At 35.9% G+C, this 23547-nt stretch overlaps 4 protein-coding genes across 5 annotated transcripts in view; 1 reads left to right on the forward strand and 3 right to left on the reverse strand.

Annotated features, from left to right (window-relative positions):
• Positions 1-343: 343 nt before the first annotated feature.
• LOC147533605 (FMN-linked oxidoreductases superfamily protein) lies at positions 344-5920 on the reverse strand. Its single transcript, XM_086648410.1, has 10 exons — positions 4833-5920; positions 4306-4422; positions 3959-4195; positions 3158-3446; positions 2818-3071; positions 1899-2171; positions 1417-1698; positions 1136-1256; positions 827-996; positions 344-738 (listed from the first exon to the last, which is right to left on the reverse strand). Exons 1-10 carry the CDS (start codon positions 5109-5111, stop codon positions 640-642), a joined length of 2121 nt encoding a protein of 706 aa, XP_086504536.1. The 5' UTR covers positions 5112-5920; the 3' UTR covers positions 344-639.
• Positions 5825-8321, forward strand: LOC147533606 (uncharacterized). 2 transcript variants are annotated; one of them, XM_086648415.1, is made up of 4 exons: positions 5825-6224; positions 6336-6712; positions 6789-7346; positions 8029-8321. In XM_086648415.1, exons 1-4 carry the CDS (start codon positions 6113-6115, stop codon positions 8044-8046), a joined length of 1065 nt encoding a protein of 354 aa, XP_086504541.1. In that variant the 5' UTR covers positions 5825-6112; the 3' UTR covers positions 8047-8321. The 2 variants fall into 2 exon arrangements, 1 of the variants encoding a protein (XP_086504541.1); XR_015227741.1 differs by having other exon boundaries at positions 5989-6224; positions 6789-7405; positions 8016-8321.
• The window catches only part of LOC147533607 (F-box/FBD/LRR-repeat protein At3g14710-like), a 52562-nt gene continuing 37306 nt past the window's right edge, over positions 8292-23547 (reverse strand). The window contains exons 2-4 of the mRNA XM_086648412.1: positions 14244-17016; positions 14016-14207; positions 8292-8371 (exon numbers count right to left, since the gene is read on the reverse strand). Coding sequence (XP_086504538.1) covers positions 15106-16938 — 1833 coding nt within the window. The 5' untranslated portion in view covers positions 16939-17016 and the 3' untranslated portion in view covers positions 8292-8371; positions 14016-14207; positions 14244-15105. The remainder of the gene's footprint in view (positions 8372-14015; positions 14208-14243; positions 17017-23547) is intronic.
• Positions 21148-23164, reverse strand: LOC147533608 (uncharacterized). The gene has a single exon (XM_086648411.1). The coding sequence runs from the start codon at positions 23131-23133 to the stop codon at positions 21250-21252; it is 1884 nt and encodes a 627-aa protein (XP_086504537.1). The 5' UTR covers positions 23134-23164; the 3' UTR covers positions 21148-21249.

Raw genomic sequence — 23547 nt, forward strand, 5'->3', positions numbered from 1 at the left:
AAGGAAAACGTGGACCTAGAGAAAACCCAATTGAAATTTGATGAAGGAAATCAAACAAGAAGGAAGGAGCCAAACAGAGAAGTTTAAAGTCTAAACTTTAATGGACAAGTTTCAACAACTTTTAGATCTAGAAAAGAGCAGATACCGTGGTTAATTAGACTAGCCTTGTGGGCCGCTTATGGGTTAACACAGCCCGTTGCGAACCATTACGTGCAAAACTAAACCAAATTTGATCGCTACTCTAAAAATTAAACAGAACCTGGCTGACAACCAAACCTTAGGCATATATCGATATTGTCGCTGCTTTAGACATTCACGCAAAGAGTTTTTATACAAAACAATATGGCAAAGTCTCCCATATTCAAATTGTAGAAAAAGTAATAATTTGTGACATTACTTAAAGCACACACAACAATGTTAAGAATGTAGTAAGAGTCCAAAGGAAGACTTTCTTTCAACATTGTAATGGCATTGGATATCAATTTTGTTCACCACCGACCCAAATAAGTTTAAGAATTAATTAAGAAGAGTCTTCTGAGGCATGCCAAAGCTTAAACCATATCATAATCTCGGAAAAATGGATAGTTGGATACTCTGAGATAACATACACAGCTGAGCAACACCGGAAACAGTTATAACTTACCCATTTTCTGCTTTGTCGTACGCGTTAGATTTATGTCTGGGTGAAAATGTGAAGCCAGCTGGGACCTTGCCAAGTAACATCTCCGAAATCCTTATCTGCAGAAGTAATTGAACCATAAACGGCAAGAGTGAAAATGTATTCCCGCAATGAAGTAATATGCATGGCAATAGATAATTTGCGTACCCAGTCAGCAGCGGATTCTGAAGCCATTAATGTCTCGAGTTCATCACGACCAAAGTAGCTGGGAGTGCGCCAATTCGACTTTTGAGGAATAACATCTAATAGACCAACTGGGATATATCTATACGTATAGTTTAGCCATTCTAGCAAGAAATGCCTTGTTGTCTCGACTCCTGCAAAAATTGGAATATAATGTGCCTCATATTAGGTTTAAATTTTCTGCAATAGGGAAAAATCGGTAAAGTGGTCACGCTAAAATGTTCGGAAATTGGACCAATTTATTATGACAGAAGGTAAGGACTATGGGCGTACCTTTTGTATCAGAACCCCAGTGTTCAAGACCAAACTGGACAAAATCCTTGAAAATATTTAACCTTTCGCCAGAAGTGATGTCCCAATGCCTTTGTTCCTTGATTTCGGTAAATAACCATGGCTGCACAGTGAGAGCTTATTTATTATTATTCACAGAACACTAGACTGGCTGGCTCTAAGGAAGTAAGTTTGTGGATATTTAATACTTTAAGTAGTAAAATGATTTTAACATGTAGAATACCTACAAAATCTTGGTGGAAAGTAGAGTTCGAAAGACAAACCTTAATTAGTGATCCTCGAGCAATCATGCATCCAGCAAGCTCGGGACAATCAGATATGTGGTTGTTCCAGTCCAAGTAGGAATAAACATCTCCATTTCCCACGACTTGCAATGTGTCAGGTGCTTTCCTTGCACATTGGTATATGTAATCCCAATCAGCAAGTTTGCTGTACCGTTGTTGACGTGATCTACCATGTATAGTTACTGCAGTGGCTCCCCAGTCACCCATATCTGAGATTATCGAATCAATCCGATTTCTCCCTTCAAAATAAGCTGTCCGTACCTGGGGCAAGCAAAATTTGGAATAACACATTTGAATATGAAGCTTGGTAGAAGTGTTACGCAGATGTGTCAAAGCATACGCAGGGTTATTGAGACCTATATATTGATTTCTCTTACTATAACAGAGAAAAAAATTCCAAGTAGTTCAGATTCTTCCATTTAAAAATGTTGGGCAGTATCATAATGATAAAGAAGAAATACCTTGACAGTTATAGCTGTGTCCACAGTGGCAGAAGTTGCCTTTATAATGCTCTTCATTCTCATTGGTTTATTAAGAAGACAAGATCCAGCACCTTTGTTAACAACAACATCGATAGGACATCCCATATTTATGTCAATGAAATCAACCGAACACTCACGGTCTATTAGTTCTACAGTACGGGCAATGGTATCTGGATAAGATCCACATATCTGTACACCGAACAGATCCTCGGCTGAATGTCGTCTCAGCAGTGCCCATTCTGAAGCTTGCCCCTATTGTCATATTAAAGATTCAGTTAGAAACCAACACTATGGTCTTATGACCACAAAATCAACCTATCAGATCAAATGTCTGAAAAGGTACAAGAAATCGATGAACTTGAGCTGCAAAAGAACTAATAGCAAAATAATTGTTTTCCCCTAATAGCTATCAGAATGAATACTATCTTTCTAACTATTGGTTATTTTTACCAACTGAAGCAAATCTAACACCATCTTCGTTTTTTTTTTTGCTGAAGGAATCTAACACCATCTAGTAAGCTGTAAACACATCTCACCATAGGACGAGGAAACTGCTTCATGCTTGCAGAAACTAGAAAGTGATGAATTCTAAGTGTGAAGGACAAGTTATTATCTTCTCATGAGAAAAAGGTGGACTGCCTCCTAAATCAGATTTGACATACTAGGTTGAAGCGTTGATCTGACCAGTTAGGCGAGTTCTAGGACATCATCTAAACACTCTGAAACTACAGTAGAAATAAGCTCCACAACTCCATAAATGAATTATGTGCTTTGGAGATTTACTTGAAATGATCTTTTACACTTCTCTATTCATTATAGAAATGAAGAACAACATGATTTGTTGTTTCTATCCTGTTTTAAGTCCATAGGAAAAAATTACTACCAACCAAGTACTAACCTGCAAAAGATTTGTACACATTGCCATTTCTCCACATGTTATATCTGCTCCAAGGACCTTGCATACCCTTCTGAAAGGCAGATTTCCAACTGTAGTTAGAGGTGCAAGATAAAGCTTTCCTCTGAAATCTATAAGCTTCTTTTCACGAGGATGTAATTTCATGCAGGCATCTGCTTCTGATAGGAAACCATCTGTTTGAGGGTTTTCTACTTCAATAAAAGTACCATTTTTCTTAATACCATTTCCCGAGTGTCCTGAACAATACAGAAATTTTAAGTAATCTCATTAAATAGTGCCAATTAACACACATTTGAATTGCAAGAGAAGACGAATTGCAAACCATTTTCGATTTCCCCAGAGCAACAACTTTGATCAAGAGGACTTTTTGCCTTCTTCATGGGTCGAGGGTCATCAGTTGAAAGTTTGTTGTCTACAGCCCCCTCTTCCAATTGTAATTCCTCCGAGAACTCTGTACTGGGTATAACAGCAGAAGCTTCTTCACCAGCATTATTTTCAGAAGCAGCATGAGGTCCATTTTGAATAGCTTCGCCACCTACATCTTCTTTCACCTCAACATTTTCAAATATGCCTTCCTCCTCTTTACCATCTACCTTCTTCTTGTAGTTGTCCTGCCATAAGCCCACAACTCACGATTAAGCACATAAACAAATTGAAATCACTAAGAATCAACATAGTTGTAAGTGGTGACCTCGTCAATAAGAAAATTCTATTTTATACGAAGTAGATCTCTGGCACAATCAAAACTCTTAAGCACGGGAGAGTTAACATGTATCAGGAAATCAAAGACCACATCAAGGTGTAAAAAACACCAGATCTCTGTTACGACCTCCAAAATGGTTATTTTAAGGTTTAAAGTCACTAATAATGCATCAATATTAAATGGATATCGTACTACACCAAAGTAAGTAAGGGTGACAATGGAACTAAATCATATCTCGAACAAGAAAAGATTAATATTCAACTGGAAGAAAGTAAATGTGGCCAACTAAAAGAGATGAACATGAAGTTGAACACAAGGTCTACGACTCTCAAAAATTGAACAAACCTCACTGACGGAGATTGCTTAACATAGCCAGATAAAATGGGTTTTACAATGAGAAACATTGACATAAATACATACCAATATACCAAGATTTTTGAGTTGAGCATCAGCCTTGGGAAAGGTCATTTTATTCTTCCATAAAAGCTTTTGAACATCCTTGCTCAGCCCATTCACTTCAGACCTTATATTTTCATTACTCAGAGTTTGTGTGCCAACATCATCTTTGTGAGTACCTAAATACCTACAAGATAGACCATAGGGACATGGCCCTTCGACATTAAGGAAGGGACAATTTCCCTCTAGGTCTTTCGGTTTCTGCAGTTCAAGCATAACATAAATTAACCAATATCGTGAATCATTTAAAAACTACATTTAGAATAAAAATGGTATATACAACCAAGCTTTCAGATGCAAAAGAATAATACCTCAGCTTTAAAGGCTTCTATGTCGTGGCTGAAACGACAATTACCACCATACCGACATGCACTAACAAGCCCAGTCTTCGCTACTACAGGACATAAGTGCAGCGCTGATTTTTGTTCCTGGAATCATTTGATTCTTTTTATTAAGAAACAGTTATATATACATATATATATATATATATATATATATATATATATATATGCTTAGACAAACGATCATAATCCCATAACACCGAACTAATTACAAACTACGAGATTATAAAATCCACCGACATTATTTTTAAATGAGTTTGAAGATGCAACTTCCTTTACAAACAACACTTGGATATAGAAAATTTGAACAAAACCCTATTGATTCTGAATGTTAAAAGGATTCAACGGATATGATTTAACTAAAGGGTAAAAGGTTTAATCCAAATAATGTGCTATATATATATGTATCTAATACTAACTAATATTTCAGTTTCTATAATGATTTGATAGGTTTCTGTTTCAAAGAACAAAAAAAGTTTTAAAAAAATGAAATATACCTGTTGACGTTCTCTCTTCATTTGCCTCTTTGATTTCTTTTCCTTAGCCAAGCTCGAATGATAGGGAACAGATGTGTTTTCTGCAATTCCTTCATCGTTAATAGAGGATGAAGAAGGCCTTATAGGTGGAGGACAAAGGTACTCTTTCTTCACCGGAGCTATAAATTTAGCGATGAGTTCTTCAGGTGTTAATGAAGCATTCACTAAAGTAGAAGTAGTAGATGTAACTATTTCTTGTGAGACTGTTGCTCCGACTTCTTCGATCGAAGCTTCGTCCATGGCCGAAAACACAGAGATGAAAGAAACTCTTTAGAGCGTATAGTGTGTACAGTTTATAACTGAAGATTTTTCATTTTAGGACCCTAGGGGCTAGGGCACGGATGGATGACTCGACACAGGTGTGGTAGAGGAACCGGCTGGGGCGCTGGGCACAGAATGTCTACTTGGTTAGTTTGGTTGTACTGTACCTACTAGTTTGAGGGTTCACGACAAGGTGTGTCCACCGTATATGTGATTGACGGGCACAAAAGTTCGGCTTTGAGCCCATGGGATACTTCAATACTTCGATGCGCAATTAGATTTAAATTATAGCTTATTCGACCTTCACTCTCTCTCTGTGATATGAGAATTTTTCATAAAATTGGGTTAGTATTCGTATACTGCTCGTCTGCTCTAAGAAAAATGTTACTGTACCTAAAAATCAAAGTGAAAATCTGATCGTTACTATCCTTAGAAAACTTATTACACCCAAAAGATCAAGCGGAATCCTCTATATGATCGACCAAATTTCGCCCAATCTCTTTTCTCGCTGACGATTTGAGCGAAATCATACCGTCTACTTCGGACTCTGTAATTTCAGCCTGCGTGTTCAAGCATAGCGTGACTTATAACGGATCTAAAAAATTATTTTATGCTTTAAAAGCGTTAAACTATTATAACTACTTTATCCAATGGGTTCTAGGCACGTTCTTGTTAAACTAGGAAGCACAAATTTGGTGGACTCGAGAGGAGAAGGCAAATTGCTCAACCCAAAACCCCTATAGGCTATATAGCCTAATGGCCAAGAATATCATCAATAGTAATTTCAAAGAGTAAACCCTCGTGAAAATTATATATGCGGCTTTGAATAGTCAATGATCCAGTGAATCTTAAGAGTAAAATTACATGCGAAGAAAGGGTAGGTATTAGAGTGTCCCTAACCAATAGAACAAGGAAACCAGTATCTCGTCTAATCCCCCCTTTCATATCGATCACCATTCACGATCGATATCTGACCAGTAATGGTTGATGGATCAAGCAATTATTTCAATCTCTCTCCTCTCTCTCTGAAAACCCTAGCTTCCGGATCAGAAGAATCGAAGAACAGTACAGTGGTTGAAGCAACAAAAACAGGTACCTATCTAGCCCTAACAACTAAATTTCTTTCATTTCAATTATAATTTTACATGATATCAAAAGATACTACCCAGGTAATGATTACCTTGTCTCCCCCATTTTTCATAGGAATTACCGAATTAGACATGGAATTGGAAGAACAATTGAGTGATCCTGATGATAGTGTAAAAGGGAAGGGGGGTAGAAAGAAATCAACTTGGAGTCCATCAATGGATAGAATACTTATAGATACATTAACTGAGCAGCTCCAATTAGGGTTTAGAAAAGACACTGGCTGGAAAAGATGTGCATTTGAGAAAGTTACTAATCAAATTGAGCAAAAACTTGGAATTGTTATCACTATTGGAAATGTTCGAAGTCGTGTTAAATTATGGAGAAGTCATTATTTTTCTGTAAAAGAATGTCTTGCTCATAATGGGTTTACGTGGGATGATACCTTAAAGATGGTTAATGCTCCAAGTGATGTATGGGATGAATACCTAAAGGTAATTTTACTTAGTTGATTAAATCGAAAAAGTCGAACTCATAATAAAGTTTCGTTTTTTGTATGTTTGTTTACAGACACATAAGAAAGCTGCTATTTGCCGGACTAAGCATTTCGTTAATTGGGACGAGGTTGTTCCACTTATTGACTTTGATCATCCCAGTAGGATTCGAGAAAGTGCACCTAGACTCACTAATACCGAAACAAATACAATAGCTGCCAAAAGGTTGTTTACAAGTCAAAATATCGAAGATGTTGTTGAGGAAGATGTGGAAGATGATTTGTCGGGTGATACACCCAGGTCGACTCCATCCCCAGCTTACTCGATGGCAAGAGGAGGAATAAATTTGTTGAAGAAAAAGAGGGTTCATAAGGATGAACCCACTATCTCATCGTCATTAGGATCAATAGCTGAAAGTATGAAAATTATAGCCCAGGCTATGGTGGAGCGAACCAGGAGGGTGGATGCAAATGAGTTACTTAGCGAATTAAAAAGAGTACCTGATATCAGTATCATGCTAATCTTGGAAGCAGCTGAATACCTGCTAGCTGACTTTCACAGAGCTAGTCTTTTTTATGCTCTGTCGATGGAGGAGAGGAAGATTTGGTTGATGAGGCGCTTCCCACAACATGTGGTATGAAAACTCTTTGACTTTTAGTTTATTGTTTTTGATAGTAATCATTGGCTGCATATGTAGAGATGTATAGTTTAGCTGAAATAAATATAGGAAGGAGTAGACATGAAACACCCAACCAGTTTCGAGTCGTAGTTTGTATCAAGCAGGGCTATTAAGTGGTATATGAATTTGAATCTCTTGCTGTTTTTTGTACTAGTAAACTCCGAAAAATTGTGAATATGCGGATGGTTCAATACTTCAATTAGGCTTTCTTGATGGAAGCAATAAGCATCCAACCATCATTTATTTTCTTGTCGATCTTTCTTTTCCAATGTCTTGACTTTTGAGTCCGTAGTATGTTGCCGGTTATATGGAATAATGGATAAGCATGTCAAATGTGTTCTAACGAATAGGCTGGTCATGTTTATTCCTTTCCCAACATATTTTAAGTTATGGTTTTCTTTCAAAACTGGTTATGTTTTATATGAATTCGTTTTTTTTTTCTTTTCTTAACTAGGAACGGGCTATTGTTCTTCAAAGATTTTTATTCATATTTCACGGTTAAATCATTTCCTTTTGTTCAGCATAACCCTCAGTCAATTTGGCTCACCATAAATAGCTGTCTTAAAACAGCGTATGTATGTTTAGGTTTATACAATACTGCGGTACTTTCAGGTATACTAACAGAGCTCAGTTTCAGGTCGATGGGTACGCTTGAAAAACAGTTTGTGGTAGCTGATCAAGAGATAGAGGAGATGAAAGCATTATTTATCAAGTACAAACTGAAAATGGGCTTTGTATTTGACTCATACAAGAACAACAGTAGATGTTGACTATGTGTTTTGACCCAAATATTTACATACAGGATCCTAGTTGGATTTGTTGCTAAACTAGTGGGTGTAGATAGTTATGGAACTTGTTCTTAACCCCATTTTTGAATCTTTTTAGTTTCTATTCTCATGCTTTTTTTAATAAAAGATCTCTTTCTTTTAATGTTTAGCATCATTGTTGGTGTGATTTTTCTTGGATCATGACAAATGACTCTAGTAGCAAATGTGATTGGTTAATCGAATGATCAATACAGTATACAAGGTTCACGAAGGAATAAGACGTTTTTGGCTCAACACGATTTCCTCATCTTAGAGGAGTTTATTTTTCCTTAAAGATTCCGCTTTTTGCCACTTAGGTTACTTAAGTTGAAGCCCAAATAGTACAAGGTCTTGTTACTCGTCGTGAAGGCTTCTCGACCGGAAAGCCTCAAAACTTGCTACGCTTGAGCTCCTGCCTATAATATTGGCTGGCCAGAGTGATGTGGAATTAACTCGTACCCACCTATTCAAAAACTGGGGCTTCAGTTCAAATCTAGTGGAATCCAATTATATGGTGAATTTAAGAAAGATTCTAAGTTTGAAGGCCAACTTGTTTTTCTTGGAAGGGAAGATCATTCTGGTTAGATCAAGCCAGATAGCTTTACCCATTAGTTATCTTTCTATATTCACCAAGCCAGCTTTGATATTCATGGCCTTAAAGAAAAGTAGCCCTCTAACAATACGGCCTATTGAAACGAAATGCATAAAGATTACAAGGATCTTCTGGAAACTGTTCTTTAGGAGGAAGTCCCCTAGATTTGAAATCATTTGCTAGCATTTTTTGGGTTAAGAGCTCACTAATAATCACCTGATGAACAGATACCAAGTCTGACAATGATGCAGAAACAAAAATGTGATATTAAAGACCAATAAACCCAGGGAGGGGCTAAAGGCCCCCGACCAAGCTTATGCCTACAGCAATTTGGCTGGGGGCATTAGCGGCGGCCATAAACCATAGGCTGTCATCCAAATATGAGATTCTCTAACTCGTGCTCAAATCCTATCTGAATATTTCCTCACCGAAAGGGTAAAAGAAATTTAGAGGGGGTAGTCAATGATGACTTTGGATGACATTCTAAAGTCTGTGAATGTTAGCTGCATTCAATTCAATTACGGATATTTCAAAGTCTGCGATTGTCAGTGGCATTCAACCACCAACATTTTAAAGTCTGCGATTGTCAGTGGCAATTCAATCACAGACGTTTCAAAGTTCGCTAATGCTAGTCGCTTTCGCAAATCCATGGACTTTGGTAGACTTGGACTTTCATTGACATTTTGGTAGATTTTAATGTAGAAAGAGAGTGAAATTTGTCAACCAAAAAATGAGTCACGTTTATTGACATTTTTGTCTGTGAACCAAATGTCTTGAAATGTCTCAAAAATATTTTGTCTACAAAATCGTGTTTTGAAATATCTGTGAAGACATTTTGTGTTTATGCATAAATATCCTGAAATATCTTAAACTGTCTATGCGACATTTTGTCTATAAATGTCCCCCAATGTCTTGAACCACTGCTAGACCCCCTTATTGTGATCATCTTCTCCTTAAAAGTACCCCCCTTGAATTCATGATTCTTTTCGTATGTATTTTTCAGTTAGGGTTTCTTCCTTGAAAAATATCATCTTCATCTTCTTCAGAGATATGAGTATTCTCGACCTTCATTATTTTCAACTCTAATCTCCAAAAATGCAAAGAACTCGTATGATTCAAAATAAAAGCAACTTCAACCCATAGGGGCTTAAGCCTAAAAATGCCATTTTTTCTTTATTATAATTAAATCGTCTGAACCTACCTCAAAAATCCCCTCCAAGATTGGAGGGACCTAGGCCTAAACATTATACATGTGTAGATTTTGTAGGACATGTGAAAAACGTGTGTGATCTTTGGTATGAAATATTTTAAATCTTTTTTTGAAATCCAATTTTTTTTTTTAAATTATGGATTGGTTGGACCGTTAAATCAACTCCAACAACCAGACTAGGGAACTTCCCCACATGACTGGTTGAACCCCAACAGTCATATGGGGAAAGCTCTCAGTCGACTCTACATTAAAAGTCGATTTAGGGCTTCCTTGGGGCTTAGCCTTAGGCGCAAGGGTCCCAAGTTAGAACATAGGGGTTAAGGCCCAAATTTTAAATTTTGGACCTCAACCCTGAGTCAGGTGCTTTAATAGACATATCTTTCAGATTTTATGGAAAAAGGAAAATGAAAAATCCAAAAAACGGGGCAACTTAAGAAAAATAGTCCATCGCGATTCTTTTTAAAAAAAATGACTTTTTAACCACTTTCAGATTTTATTTGACTTTAATAGCCCAATAATATTCTTTTGTTAATGGGTTTGTCAAATACAAATGATAATATGCACTCCGTTTTAGTCTTTTGCAAGAGATAGTCTAAATTAACAAATGCATTAGTGTAGAGGGGGACCAATTTTGAATCTACCACAAACATAAAGCCAAAAAGGAACCAGATTGTCAAACTTTCATATCTGATCATATCCCCATATGTGGGTTATGTTCCAGATATGTAGTTGTAGTTAAAGCAGCTTCCCAGTTTCTTTGCCCAATACCAAATGATTGCTTTGTTGTATAGTCTTTGTTGGAGATGTAAATATAGTATAAATGTATAGATAATATTATTATTTTTTGTTGAGGAAAATGTATAGATAATATAGCTTGCTTTGGATGCATGGCTAATGTTTGAAATGTCTGTTATATATATATATTTCTTTCTCCTTGCAGCGAGGCTATCAATTGTTTTCTTTTAGTCTTTGAATTTTGATAATTGAGATGCTCACGTTAAGGTTTATGGATTTCGTATGATTCAAATTCTTTCTAACCTATTAAAGCTTTGAAAGAGATATCATTTCGGCCTTTCTAAGATCAAGGATAGTTGTTCTCCAAATTCTTTCCAGATCAACTATTAAAGCTTTGAAAGAGATATCATTTCGGCCTTTCTACCAATTCTAGAGAAGATAAGTATATTTAAACCATAAATTGTTAGATGTTTCTCCTTTGTTCAAGATCTGTTTAAAGGTTTTCAATAAAGTTATCACTCAGATCTAACAGATCTAGATCTTAAGTTTGAATGAGAAGAGATTTGAACCTATCGCATGTCCCGAATAAGTGTTCAGATGTTTCGATCTCACCTGTCGAGCACATTTGACAGATCTGACTAACAGTTTGAATACGATTCCCAATGTTCGATAGAGTTGCTATACCATTATGCAAAATCTTCCATATGAATAACTGAATCTTGGGTTCCATTTTATTTTTCTTCCATAACCTCGACCATGGGAAATCAGAAATCCCTGTAGGTAGAATCGGTTTCATTTTGATAGTGGAGTAGTATGATTTTGTGGTAAATTTTCCATTTTATGTATTTTTCCATATCAGTTTGTGTCGAACTGGTTCTTTTGGAATGGTAATCTAGCATCCAGATTGTATTATTTCTCATGGTGGTTCTGGTTTGAAGTAGAAATTTCTAGAACGGAGAAGCATGTTTATTTTCTTCCACTGTCCAAAAATCTTCTGTTTTAATATATTTTGATTTTAGAAGTTTCACCCAAATCGCCTGCTTATTAGTAAGAAACCTCCAAGCCATTTTAGCCACTAGTGACTCATTGACTTTAATAAGTGATCGTATACCAAGAACCCCATTTTTCTTTGAGCTTGTAATGATATTCCAATTAATAAAATAAATTCTTCTATCATTGACACCATGACCCCACCAAAAACACCTTTCTTCCATTTCGAGATTTTGAATAACACCTATTGGTAGCATTTGATAACTAAAAGGATAAACACATAAGGGATTGAGGAGTGACTTGATAAGGATTGTTCGACCCGCCTGTGAAACCATGTTCTGTTTCCATCCCGAAAGAGTTTTCTTGAACTTATCTTTTAACCAGTCAAAACTTTTGATTCTATTACCATGTTTTAGGAGGAGATCTCCTAGGTATTTTGACTTATCCGACATTATCGGCGCCTGAAGTACTGACTTGTATTGATCTTTGATTGCAGGTGGGACTCCAACGCCAAAATAAATAGACGATTTATCGTAATTTACCGCCTGACGTGAGAAGCTGGAATAAACAGACATGAACTCCAGAATAGCATGTAGATCATCATTAGTAGCTTTACCAAAAATAATTAAATATCAGCAAATAATAGATGGAGATAGAGGGACTCGAGGGATTAATCTTGTAACCGTGAACAGACTCTTTGATTCATAATGAGAAATAGGAAGTGATAGGGTCTGAGACGAGAGGATAAATAGGTAGGGTGACAAAGGACACCCTTGCCTAAGTCCTCGAGAGCTCATAAAGCTCCCATATAAATGACCGTTGACTTGAATGTTGAAAGTTGGAGTGGTAAGGCACGATAACATAAGCTGGAGGAACCTTCCTGAAAAGCCTATAGCTTTTAGGACAAGTTCCAAAAACTGCCAGCTAACCCTATCATATGCCTTAGCCATATCCATTTTTAAAGGAAAACCACCATTTTTTGCCTTTGACCCGTGCATGGAGTGTAATAACTCTTGGATAATCACTATATTGTCAAGGATTTGTCTATTAGGCACAAAAGCATTTTGGGTCCACATTATATTTTCTTCTAAAAACGGTTTTATACGGTCGGCTATTATTTTAGTGATGAATTTTTAAATGGAGTTGCATAGAGAAATTGACCGAAAATCAGAAGCGCAACTCGGATTCCTAACCTTTGGAATTAAAGCAATGGTTATGAAATTAAGGGAGGGGTCGATAGAACCTGAGTTGAATATACTCTGAATATAAAGAATGAGTTCTCCTCCAATTTGTCCCAATTTTGTTGGAAGTAATCGCATGGAAGACCATCTGGTCCTAGACTTTTATTCCCTCCCATTTTCATGACAACTCCTTCAATTTCCTCTCTTGTTGCGATTCCTGGGATGGCGTCGATGTTGTCGTTTGATATCACTCTATATGCATTGAGAACTTCTAGTGGTGGTTGAACAACCGGTTCGACGGTGAACAAATTCTGAAAAGAAATTCGATCAATCATTTGCTATTTCGTTTTCATTAAAAATAACCGTACCTGATTGTAGTTTCAATTGATGAATTCTGTTTTTTAGACGACGTATGGACATGGCCGTGTGAAAGGCTTTCGTATTACGATCGCCGTTATGGACCCTTTTGAGTCTCGCCCTTTGTTCACTTTTTGTCTTTTCCACTTCTTCCAAATAAAATATCTCTTCTTGGAGAGAGGTATCAACTTCCATTTAGTCGATAACCATATTAAGGGATTTAGATGCTTCATCAATATTTTTGGGTTTACAGTCTTCTTTTTAAAGGATTTGATCGGATTATTGCAGCTTGGGGTTTTTGATGAATATAAATGAGGGGGTTCAATTTTGATTATATTGGTGTGTAAGATATGGATGAAAGAGAAAAATAAGCTCCTAGTCTCTCATCAAATGTTGTATTAATTTCTAGGTTTTTTGGTTAAATACTGCTAAGTTTGTGGTCATCCAACTCAAACCCAATTGGCGACTAGTGGGGACAACCTAGACATTATATTCTTGGTTACTAAATGCCCCTTTTCCCATGTGAGACTATTCTACACGCCCCCTCGCGTGTGGCGCTTTTTAAGCCTATCACGTGTTTTTTTTCTTTTTGGAACACGTGTGACTTTTAAGTTTTAAGCCTATCACGTGTGACCCTAACTCTGATACCATATTAAATTTGTGACCATCTAACTCAAAACTAATTGGCTGGGGTGGGTGACATCTTGAGAAGTGTTGCATCCTTTCTTTAGATTTCATCAAAAAAAATGTAACTGAACTAGACATGAACTTCAAATCTTACTGGGAGATGCTACAATGACTTAGAGGGTGACTTAAAGGGTGACATAATGACGTGAAATACACTAAAAGACAATTTTTTCAAAGTTTGACTATTGTGGAGACCGTTTTTGTTTTTTTTCAAATGAAGAAACATGTCACCTTCTAAATATCAAATGCTAAGTCACTCTATTTTTTTTTTTTTTTTTGAACTATCTAAGTCACTCTATTAGCTCCCAATCTTAAAATATGATATTTTGACCATATTTTTGTACCATTTATTTGGGTCCCTCTAAACACCTTGGAAATCATCTTTTAGGAAGAGTGTGCCATAGTAGTGTCTCTTTAAGGCAGTAGGTTGCAATTGCAAGACACTAATGGCATGAACATATTAATAATTTTACATAGCTTAGATAAGACCATTATTCTACCCTCTCCAGATATACTAGCAGGTATAGTCATCTTTGAAATTCAATACTTCGTATGCACAAATAAGACAAAACCAAGCATTCCAAAATCAAAGAGGTTATTTCATCAAAAAAAAAATCAAAGAGGCTAAAACCATTCAAACCGTTAAAATGAGTTAGATCTAAATTAAGAAAAAAATACTCTACCTAATTACGATTTGATTTAGGCCTCTTTCATTAGAAGTTTAACTTTGATGATTATAGTGCTTATCAAATCTTCATGATGTATCTGTGTTTTGTAACGACTAACGTAGATCGTAGTCGAATCCTCAAAAAGTACAATCTGTCGGAGTCACATAATCAGAAGAAAAAAAAATGAATACTATATAATTGACAGCACATGAAAAATTAAAGGCGGATAAACCAAGTATTAGCCGAACCAAAACAGGAACTCCACTCCAAGCACAGGGATGTCCTTGAAGATACACCTTATGCACACAAAAAGTTTCATTGATGAATATTTAGGAGTTGATAAAATGGGTATGAATTCAAATTACCAGAAGATAACACCATTACTAAAAACTAATTTTGTGCTTAAAGCATCACATAGAAATTTACGATCAATCGTAGCATACAATTGAAGTTGTTCACTACCACCTGCTGCCTACTATTGAAGTTGTTCATGACCAATTGTCAGGGCGTTCAGGGGACAACAAGAATGTTACAAATGGTGCGACTCTTGGGAAATCTTTTGCAAGTCGAGCAGCTTCTGTTAATTCCTCATACCGAAACAAATTTAGTGTAACATTCTGCAAATTGTTGGCCTTCTTCAACAATCTTGTTACAAACATAAGATAATCATAACCTTTATAGTTTTCAATATATAAAGATGGACCTGGACCATAAATCTTGACCTCTTTGAGGTGATGGAAGTTGCATCCTTGGAGCGAGACTTTTATTAGTTTCAATTCGTTATCATCCCCCCAATTTGTCTTCATAATAAGAGACTCTACGTTAGGAGATATCTCAAGTAAGTGTGATATTACATTGATGGAGTCTCGCAAGAGCCACGTCGAGAGGTCCAAACATGTAAGGTTACTAAACTCAAGTAGATTTTCTAATAATGACGGAGCTTCTGAGAGTAACATAATGACTAAATATGATAATGTTAGAACTTTCACTTTATGAAAAGCTCTAAGTAATTTAACAATGGGTCGTAAATATAATTTTCTCGTCTGATCATCAATATTTGGTGTTTCACACTTAAAAGTATCTCTTGCTTCGGCGAATTTCAAGTCAATATTAGCATTAACTAATGTGCTAAAGTTCCCTGTATCAAAGTATTTCCATTTGAAACTATCAAATTGAAGTGATATGAGATTTGGAGCATATAACTTGATCGATTCAGCAGCTCCCCCATAAATTTCCAAATGCTTAAGTTGAAGACCACAAATATCAAGGATGTTGTCACCAAACTCACATTTTTTTAGGGACACTGATTCAAGAAGTGGACAACTTGAAAACATACCGTTAAGAGCATCAGTCTCACCTTGAAGACCAACTAGAACAAGTTTCTTGAGCTTAGGTAAAAACATAGAGCAAAGTTTAGAAATAACAAAGGTTTTTAACTTAAATGTCTCCAACGATTCACAAATCACGGATCGAAATTCAAGAGACTTTTGAATGTCTGAATAAGATGAATAGTAAGACTGGCAAAATTTAGGATAAATGCATCTGAGAGACAAGAGGTTTTGAGCATTTATGTTTATAGTACATATATGTCGGTCGTCTTCGGAGGAATTGTATTCACAATGATACATTTTTAAATGCTTAAGATTGGGAGAAGATATCTCAAGATTGTTTTGACTGAACATGCAAAGATCAAAGGACAATGACTCGAGAACATGACAATTCAACAAGATCTTCTTAATATCATCATTTTCATCTAGCCGAAACCCTCCAAGAGTAAGTTTCTCTAGCCTAGGTAAACTTATTGAATTCGGTATTTCAAGCTTTGGAAAATCATAAAGACTATACTCATATTTCAACTTTAATATCCTCAACGATTTCGAAGTGAATATGGAAACAAGAGGTAATTGATATTTTATGTCACCTCTAAGATTATCAAGATATAGTACTTCAAGGTTGTTGGTTTCAATACATTTAGAAATACCATGATTTGGAATTTCCTCGGAAGAATCATATCTTAAATAAAAACTCCAAATAGGACAAGGATCGTCACGAAGATTTAATAAGTTATCAACAAAATCACTAAACTTAACTTTATGAGTATATGTGCGACGGAAATTTAAATGACTATAGTGGCGAATGAAATTTAGATAAGGAAGAGATTTCCAAACATACCTCCATCTTTTAGATAAAATACAAGTCTGAATGGCTTCTCTCAACTCAATAAAAGAGAGGATACGATGAATAATGTCTAGTGGTAACTCACTAATCCTGTCTTCTTCATCTTCTACTTTTTCTTCTTCTTCTTCGTCCCACCAGAACATCTTATTATTTTACCTACTACGTGATAATTACTAGGGTTCGACAATCCTCCTCTGGATTTATATAGAAGCAGCAAAACCCTAACTTGTTGATCAAGTTAAATCCTAAAATCATGCCTTAAAAAGTGATCACGGAATCGGATCCTATTCTCGTACAAAATCTTGCTAACATTCAGCAACGGTTTTATAGTACTTACAGGTGGTCGGGGGCGTTTTCAAAAAAGTAAAAAAGCTGGAGGCGCCTATAAAACTTTATTTCTTGAGATTCTGTGACTTCTTTTTTGGGAAATTTTATATACACTCACCGTTTTTACCGGCCACACTCACATTAGGGTTGACTTGGTTAATTTGATTTGACCGAGCCAAATTTTACTCGCACTCACCAAGTCAATATTGGTCATTCTCATTGAATAAAACCTAAAAATCAAACATCCAAAAATCAACCACATCTATACCCCTACCACTTTAAGTTTTTTTGTGAGCTGAAACATCCAATAATCAAACAATTATCTTGCTACAAGGTCATGTTCAAATATTTGAAGGTTTTTATTGGTGTTTCAACGGTGAAAACAACGGAAAAGGGTGAAACCTCATATCCTTATTTTGATCCAAATAAAATTATGAAGACTAAAGAATCGTCCACTTAAAAGGTATGTAAACATCCATGAATATTCGTTTTAAGTTTTTCTTAAGTGAAAGTTATGTTATTCTTGAAGAGCAAAAAGCAAAGAAGATAACCTATCGGAGGTATCAGACCGAACCGTTGTATTACAAGTCGACACGAAGACACCGACATGTTGTGTAATCTGTCGGTTGTGTCTTACCGATATGCAGACAACAATGTTGGAATTTTATAGCGTGGAGAACCTACTTATTTTTTTTATTTATTTCCCTAAATAATGTAGGATGATCACTCCATTCGTAGAGGAACCGTTTTGGTACTTGAGTCCTTTTTGTCATCAAGTCTTATCAACGCACTATAATTGTATCTTTATTCACTTGGCAAAGTCCGGATCTCAGACTGTCTTCCCACTATTTGATGGTCCAAATGAATGCGAGAAGCATAAAATTATATGTCTTGGATACATAGGAGGCACACATTTTCTCAGAGTAAACTTAAAAGCTGATGCTCCACTTCCAACCTTTTCAAAACAATGGAGACGATATGCAAGTGTCGCTGCTATGAGATGGTGTGATTTATATGAAAGAAGGATTGTCAATGGAGATTTAATCTTTGACCCAAATGTTCCTCTTATGAACCGTGTGACACAATATTAGTTGAGTAATTCTGCAATTGACATAATAAAATGATGAAAAGTTTATTTTATCAATTTATGATAAAAAAAATATTATATTTATCTTCTTAGTGATAGAAAATTTATTAAAGACCTTCGAATGTTGCTTTCTGTTATCTGTCGGTAGGATGGTACCGACAAGTTATATTATATCGGTTCTGTCCCTCCGAACATTTGAGTTAGGCGCCGGTTTCATGTTACCGAAGAAAAGCATAACAAGTCGGTAAAGGATTTTGACCAAAATGTGAGTGTAAGTGATAAGCGGGTGTATTTGGGTAAACATGGGTATAAGGTGCGAGTGTAGATAAAGGTGAGTGTATGGGTATAAGGTGTGGGTGTAGATAAAGGTGAGTGTATAGGGTAAAAACAATGAGGGTATATAACATTTTCCTAATATCTGCAAGATTCTCTTCATACAGCCTTCGACAGCGTACGTGACATTCCTTTCTCCAGTCAGAAAGCCTCATGGAAAAGGAAATAACCTATTCAACATAGTCTAATCAAAACTCTAAATCCCTCTCCTACTTTCAAAACTCTATAGTTGAAGCCTGATGAAAAACAATGTCTTACTTACAATTGTAAACCTTAGTTTTTTGCGTTCTCTATTCTTAAACTCCAGCTGTCTGTTGGTTTTACATTTTTTTATGTTTAAGATGAAACAGAAAAATTTAATTCTTGTTTCTAGGTTTCAAAGTTCGAAACTTTTGAATTGTTGGTTGATCTTTGTTTATGTTTTTGAACAATTCAATAGCCTTTGTTGATCATGTTTGGTTACTCAATTTCAATATGTTGAAGAAACCCGTGAACTAGGACGGTATGAGGCTTCACAAATATTTATTTTTCAGTAACAATTCTCCTTTACATCCATTAGTAAATCTCATTTTACTTGCTACTCGGATTATATTATGTTATTTTACAGTGTTTTGGTGGATGATGAGAATTCAAAATTAACAGTTATCCCAGCCTGATATTTATGCTGATTAATTTTAGGGAAATTTTATAGGCAATGCCCAAACATTTAAAGGCAATGTGTTTTTTAACAAAAACTTGGTCAAAACAAGTTGACCAAGTGTAGTTACAGGCAATGCCCAAATTTGAGGGTGTTTATCACCCACCTCATCCTTTTGTTTTCTTCCGTTAAATGTGAATGTGGCAGAGATCGGCCATCAACTCCGACCGGCTCCTCCTCCTCCTCCTCCTCCTCCTCCTCTATTCTCTCTCTCTCTGGATCTGGGGATGCCTATCTAGCTTCCCACGGAAGCCAACATAAATTTGCCTCCCAAAACTATTAAGATGCACTCACAAAATCAATCCTATTTTTTGAAGGACAAAGATCGGGGAAGCTCTCTTCTAACCAGAGAGTCACATGGAGAAAAGATGCAGGTCTCTCTGATGGATCAGCCATGAATGTTAGTTTCAACCTTCTCATTACCCATCTTAACTTCACTTTCTATGTTTTCAATATATGAAGGTGAGTTTGTTTTTAAAGGTGGAAAAAATGATAAACTGCAGGTTTATTTGGTTGGAGGATTCTATGATGCTGGTGACAATGTGAAGTTTGGGTTTCCAATGGCTTTCACAACCACCATGTTTTCATGGACTGTTCTTGAATTTGGTGGTTTAATGAAGAGTGAATTGCAGAATGCAAGAACAGCTATTCGTTGGGCTACTGATTATCTTGCCAAAGGAAGAAAAAAAAGTTGAAGAGAAGAAAAGCAAGAAGTACGAACTTTTTTATTTTATAAAGGTCACCGCCCAGAGATTGCCGACCGGCAACGAACCTAACAACGTCAATTGTATCGTTATATCAAACATTAATTGAGGCATTGCCTCATATACACCCATTGCCTTTAACCATTTTAGGAATTGCCTTTAGCAAGCTTGTCTTTAACAACTTTGGGCCTATAATCTGACACAAAACGTTGTTTTCTAAACAAATCTATATGACTGCATTTAATTTGTATAGTTAGATTCTTAATCTCTCAATATGTATTTATATTGCTTCTAGTAGTTCATTTGAATTGATCTAAAGTCTGGTTTTTTGGTGAAAATATGGTATTGATTATCTACCATAGAGTCTTTGTCCTAAATTATGCTAGACAAATTATGTTATTTGCTTCCGACCCATTGATAATTTGCTTAGAAATTATGTGATGGAAGATTGTATATATAATGACGAGAATATTTTTACAAAAAATTAGTCTGTAGATCATCTCGGTTGAGCCATATAGAGTATCCCATATAGCTTTTTCTTAGTATATGTAGATGGGATAATGAGATGAAGCACACGGAGGTGGAGGAGTTTCCCGATGAGATTATAGGTGAGAAGATAAAGTGTGTGTAAGAGTAATGTCTGATTATAGGTGAGAAGATAAAGGGTTTAGACAAATAAAATGCATAAATCAGCTAAGTTACGTCTTACTCATATTCTGAACCGACTAAGCTAAGACAAATTACACCATTCACAAATCACAATAGTAATATCCAAATTAAGAAGAGAAAACATTATCTAACTGTGATTCTATTGAGTCATTTAGTTAGAAAATTTCAGTATTTCAAAAGCTCAAATGAGACAACAAACAAACATTCTGGAACCAAGCAAACTAGTAAAAAAGTTCAAACTGTTAAGACGAGTTGGATCTAAATTACAAAAAAAAAAAATAGTAACTACGTCACTTGCGGTTTCAATGAATAATTTAGTCAGAAGAAAAACTGAATATTTTAGTTGACATCACATTGAAAAAGTAAAGACTGTAACAGTATTAGGACGAACAAATAGGGACGCGACTGCAACCAAAAGGATGTTCTCAACATATAGTTTATGCACATAAACATTTTTCACTGATGATTAACTAGGAGTTGGTAAAACGGGTACGAATTCAAAGTACTTGAAAATATTATACTAGATGAAACAATCTGTTTGGGAATCCAAGCATCATTATAAACAAATTTTTTTGCTTAAACAATCACATTAACTCATAGAGACTCACAATCAATCATAGCCTACCAGTGAAGTTGTTCATGACCAATTGCTAGGGCATACTTTGAAAAACAAGAATGTTACAAATGGAGAGACTCTTGGGAAATTTTCTGCGAACCGAGCAGCTTCCGTTAGCTCTTTGTCCGTGGACAAATTTAGTGTCACCTTCCGCAAATTGTTGGCCTTCTTCAACAATATTGTTAGAAATGTAAGATTATCATAACCTTTAGTATGTTTGAAAAATGACGGACCATAAATCTCGACCTCTTTAAGGTGATGGAAGTTGCATCTTTGGAGCGAGACTTTTATTGGTTTCAATCCTTTATCATTCCCCACATTTGTCCTCATAATAAGGGACTCTATGTCTGGAGATATCTCAAGTAAGTGTGATATTACATTGATAGAGTCTCTTAAAAGCCATGTCGAGAGGTCCAAACGTGTAAGATTACTAAACTCAAGTAGATTTTCTAATAATGACGGAGCTTCTGAGAGTAACATAATGACTAAAGGTGATAATGTCAGATCTTCCGCATTACGAAAAGCTCTAAGTAATTTAACAATCTGTGGTAAATATAATTTTCTCATCTGATCGTTAATTTTTGGTTTTTTCCAACTATAAGTATCTTCTTCGGCGAAACTCAAGTCAATATTAGCACTAACTAATGTGCTCAAGCTCCCTGTGTCAAAGTATTTCCACTTGAGACTATCAAAATGAAGTGATAAGAGATTTGGAGCATATAGCTTGATTGATTCAACGGCTCCCTCATAAATTTCCAAATGCTTAAGTTGAAGACCAAAAATATCAAGGATGTTGTCACCAAACTCACAGTTTTTTAGGGACAACGATTCAAGAAGTAGACAACTTGAGAACATACTATTAAGAGCATCAGTCGCACCTTCAAGACCAATTAGAACAAGTTTCTTGAGCTTAGGTAAATACTTTGATCCATCTTGCACACAAACTTTAAGATCACCATAAGTTTCCAACTTAAATGTCTCCAATGATTCGCAAATCAGGGATTTAAATTCAAGAGACCTTTGAATTTTTGAATCACATGAATAATAAGTATAGAATGTAGGATAATGGCATTCGAATGACAAGAGATTAGGAGCATTTATATTTATAGTACATGTTTGTTGGTAGTATGCGGAGTCGTCTTTAGGGGGTTCTTCGGGGTCGTCTTCAGGGGGTTCTTCGGGGTCGTCTTCAGGGACAACGTAGTCGTCTTCGGGGTCGTCTTCAGGGACAATGTAGTCGTCTTTGGGGTCGTCTTCGGGGTTGTCTTCGGGGACAATGTATTGACAACTAGACATTTTTAAATGCTTAAGATTGGGAGAAGATATCTCAAGGTTGGTTTGATTGAATATGCAACTATCAAACGACAATGACTCAAGAACATGACAATTCAACAAGATCTTCTTAATATCATCATCTTCATCTAGACGAAACCTTCGGAGAGTAAGTTTCTCTAGACTAGGTAAACTTATTGAATTGGGTATGTCAAGCTTTGGAAAATCAGAATATCCATTCTGATAATGCAACTCTAATCTCTTCAAATATTTCGAAGTAAATATGGTACCAAGAGGTAATTGATTTTTTATGTCACGACTAAGAATATTAACATGTAGTTCTTCAAAGTTGTCACGAACATTTAATAATTTATCAACAAAATCACTAAACTTAATCTCCTTACTAGAACCATAACTTCTGACCCGGAAATTTAGATATGGAAGAGATTTCCAAACATACCTCCAGTCTTTAGATAAAACACAAGTCTTGATGATGGCTTCTCTCAACTTAAGAAAAGAGAGGATACGATGTTTAATCTCTAGTGGTAACACGCTAATCCTGTCTACTTTTTCTTCTTCTACTTTTTTTTCTTCTTTTTTTTCTTCTTCTTCTTCTTCCTCCCACCAGAACATCTTAATATTATTATCTACGTACAAATTACCAAGGTTTAACGAGATCCTCCTCCGGATTTATATAAAACCAGCAAAACCCTAACTTGTTGATTAAGTCAAATCCTAAAATCTTGCCTTAATCACGAAATCGGATCCGATTCTCGTGCAAAATCTTTCTTATATTTAGCAACGGTTTTATCGTACTTGCTGAAGATGGTCCGGGCGCTTTCAACAGGAAAAAAAAAAACAGAAGGCGCCTATAGAACTTTATTTCTTGAGGGTCAGCACTTTGGGAAAAGCAAAATAGTTTCCGAGGTGTGAAGACTTGGTCAATTTTGTTTGATTTTTGTTTATGTTTGGTTTACTCAATTGCAATATGTTGAAGAAACTCATGAACTAAGGACAGTCTGAGGCTTCACAAAATATGTAATTATA

Source organism: Eschscholzia californica, unplaced genomic scaffold, assembly GCF_041429995.1.
Source record: "Eschscholzia californica isolate CP2 unplaced genomic scaffold, dmEscCali1.0.p SCAF_6, whole genome shotgun sequence".
NCBI lineage: Eukaryota > Viridiplantae > Streptophyta > Magnoliopsida > Ranunculales > Papaveraceae > Eschscholzia > Eschscholzia californica.

What these genes read in the sequence shown, in the direction of transcription:
- LOC147533605 (XM_086648410.1), bottom strand. Translation starts at nt 5,111, where the DNA reads ATGGACGAAGCTTCGATCGAAGAAGTCGGAGCAACAGTCTCACAAGAA. An exon ending in TAGAAGCCTTTAAAGCTGAG is followed by an intron (nt 4,196 to 4,305) that starts GTATTATTCTTT and finishes CTTGAACTGCAG; the next exon opens with AAACCGAAAGACCTAGAGGG. An exon ending in CTGGGGTTCTGATACAAAAG is followed by an intron (nt 997 to 1,135) that starts GTACGCCCATAG and finishes CAATTTTTGCAG; the next exon opens with GAGTCGAGACAACAAGGCAT.
- LOC147533606 (XM_086648415.1), top strand. Translation starts at nt 6,113, where the DNA reads ATGGTTGATGGATCAAGCAATTATTTCAATCTCTCTCCTCTCTCTCTG. An exon ending in GGTTGAAGCAACAAAAACAG is followed by an intron (nt 6,225 to 6,335) that starts GTACCTATCTAG and finishes CATTTTTCATAG; the next exon opens with GAATTACCGAATTAGACATG. An exon ending in TATGGGATGAATACCTAAAG is followed by an intron (nt 6,713 to 6,788) that starts GTAATTTTACTT and finishes GTTTGTTTACAG; the next exon opens with ACACATAAGAAAGCTGCTAT.
- LOC147533608 (XM_086648411.1), bottom strand. Translation starts at nt 23,133, where the DNA reads ATGTTCTGGTGGGAGGAAGAAGAAGAAGAAGAAAAAAAAGAAGAAAAA.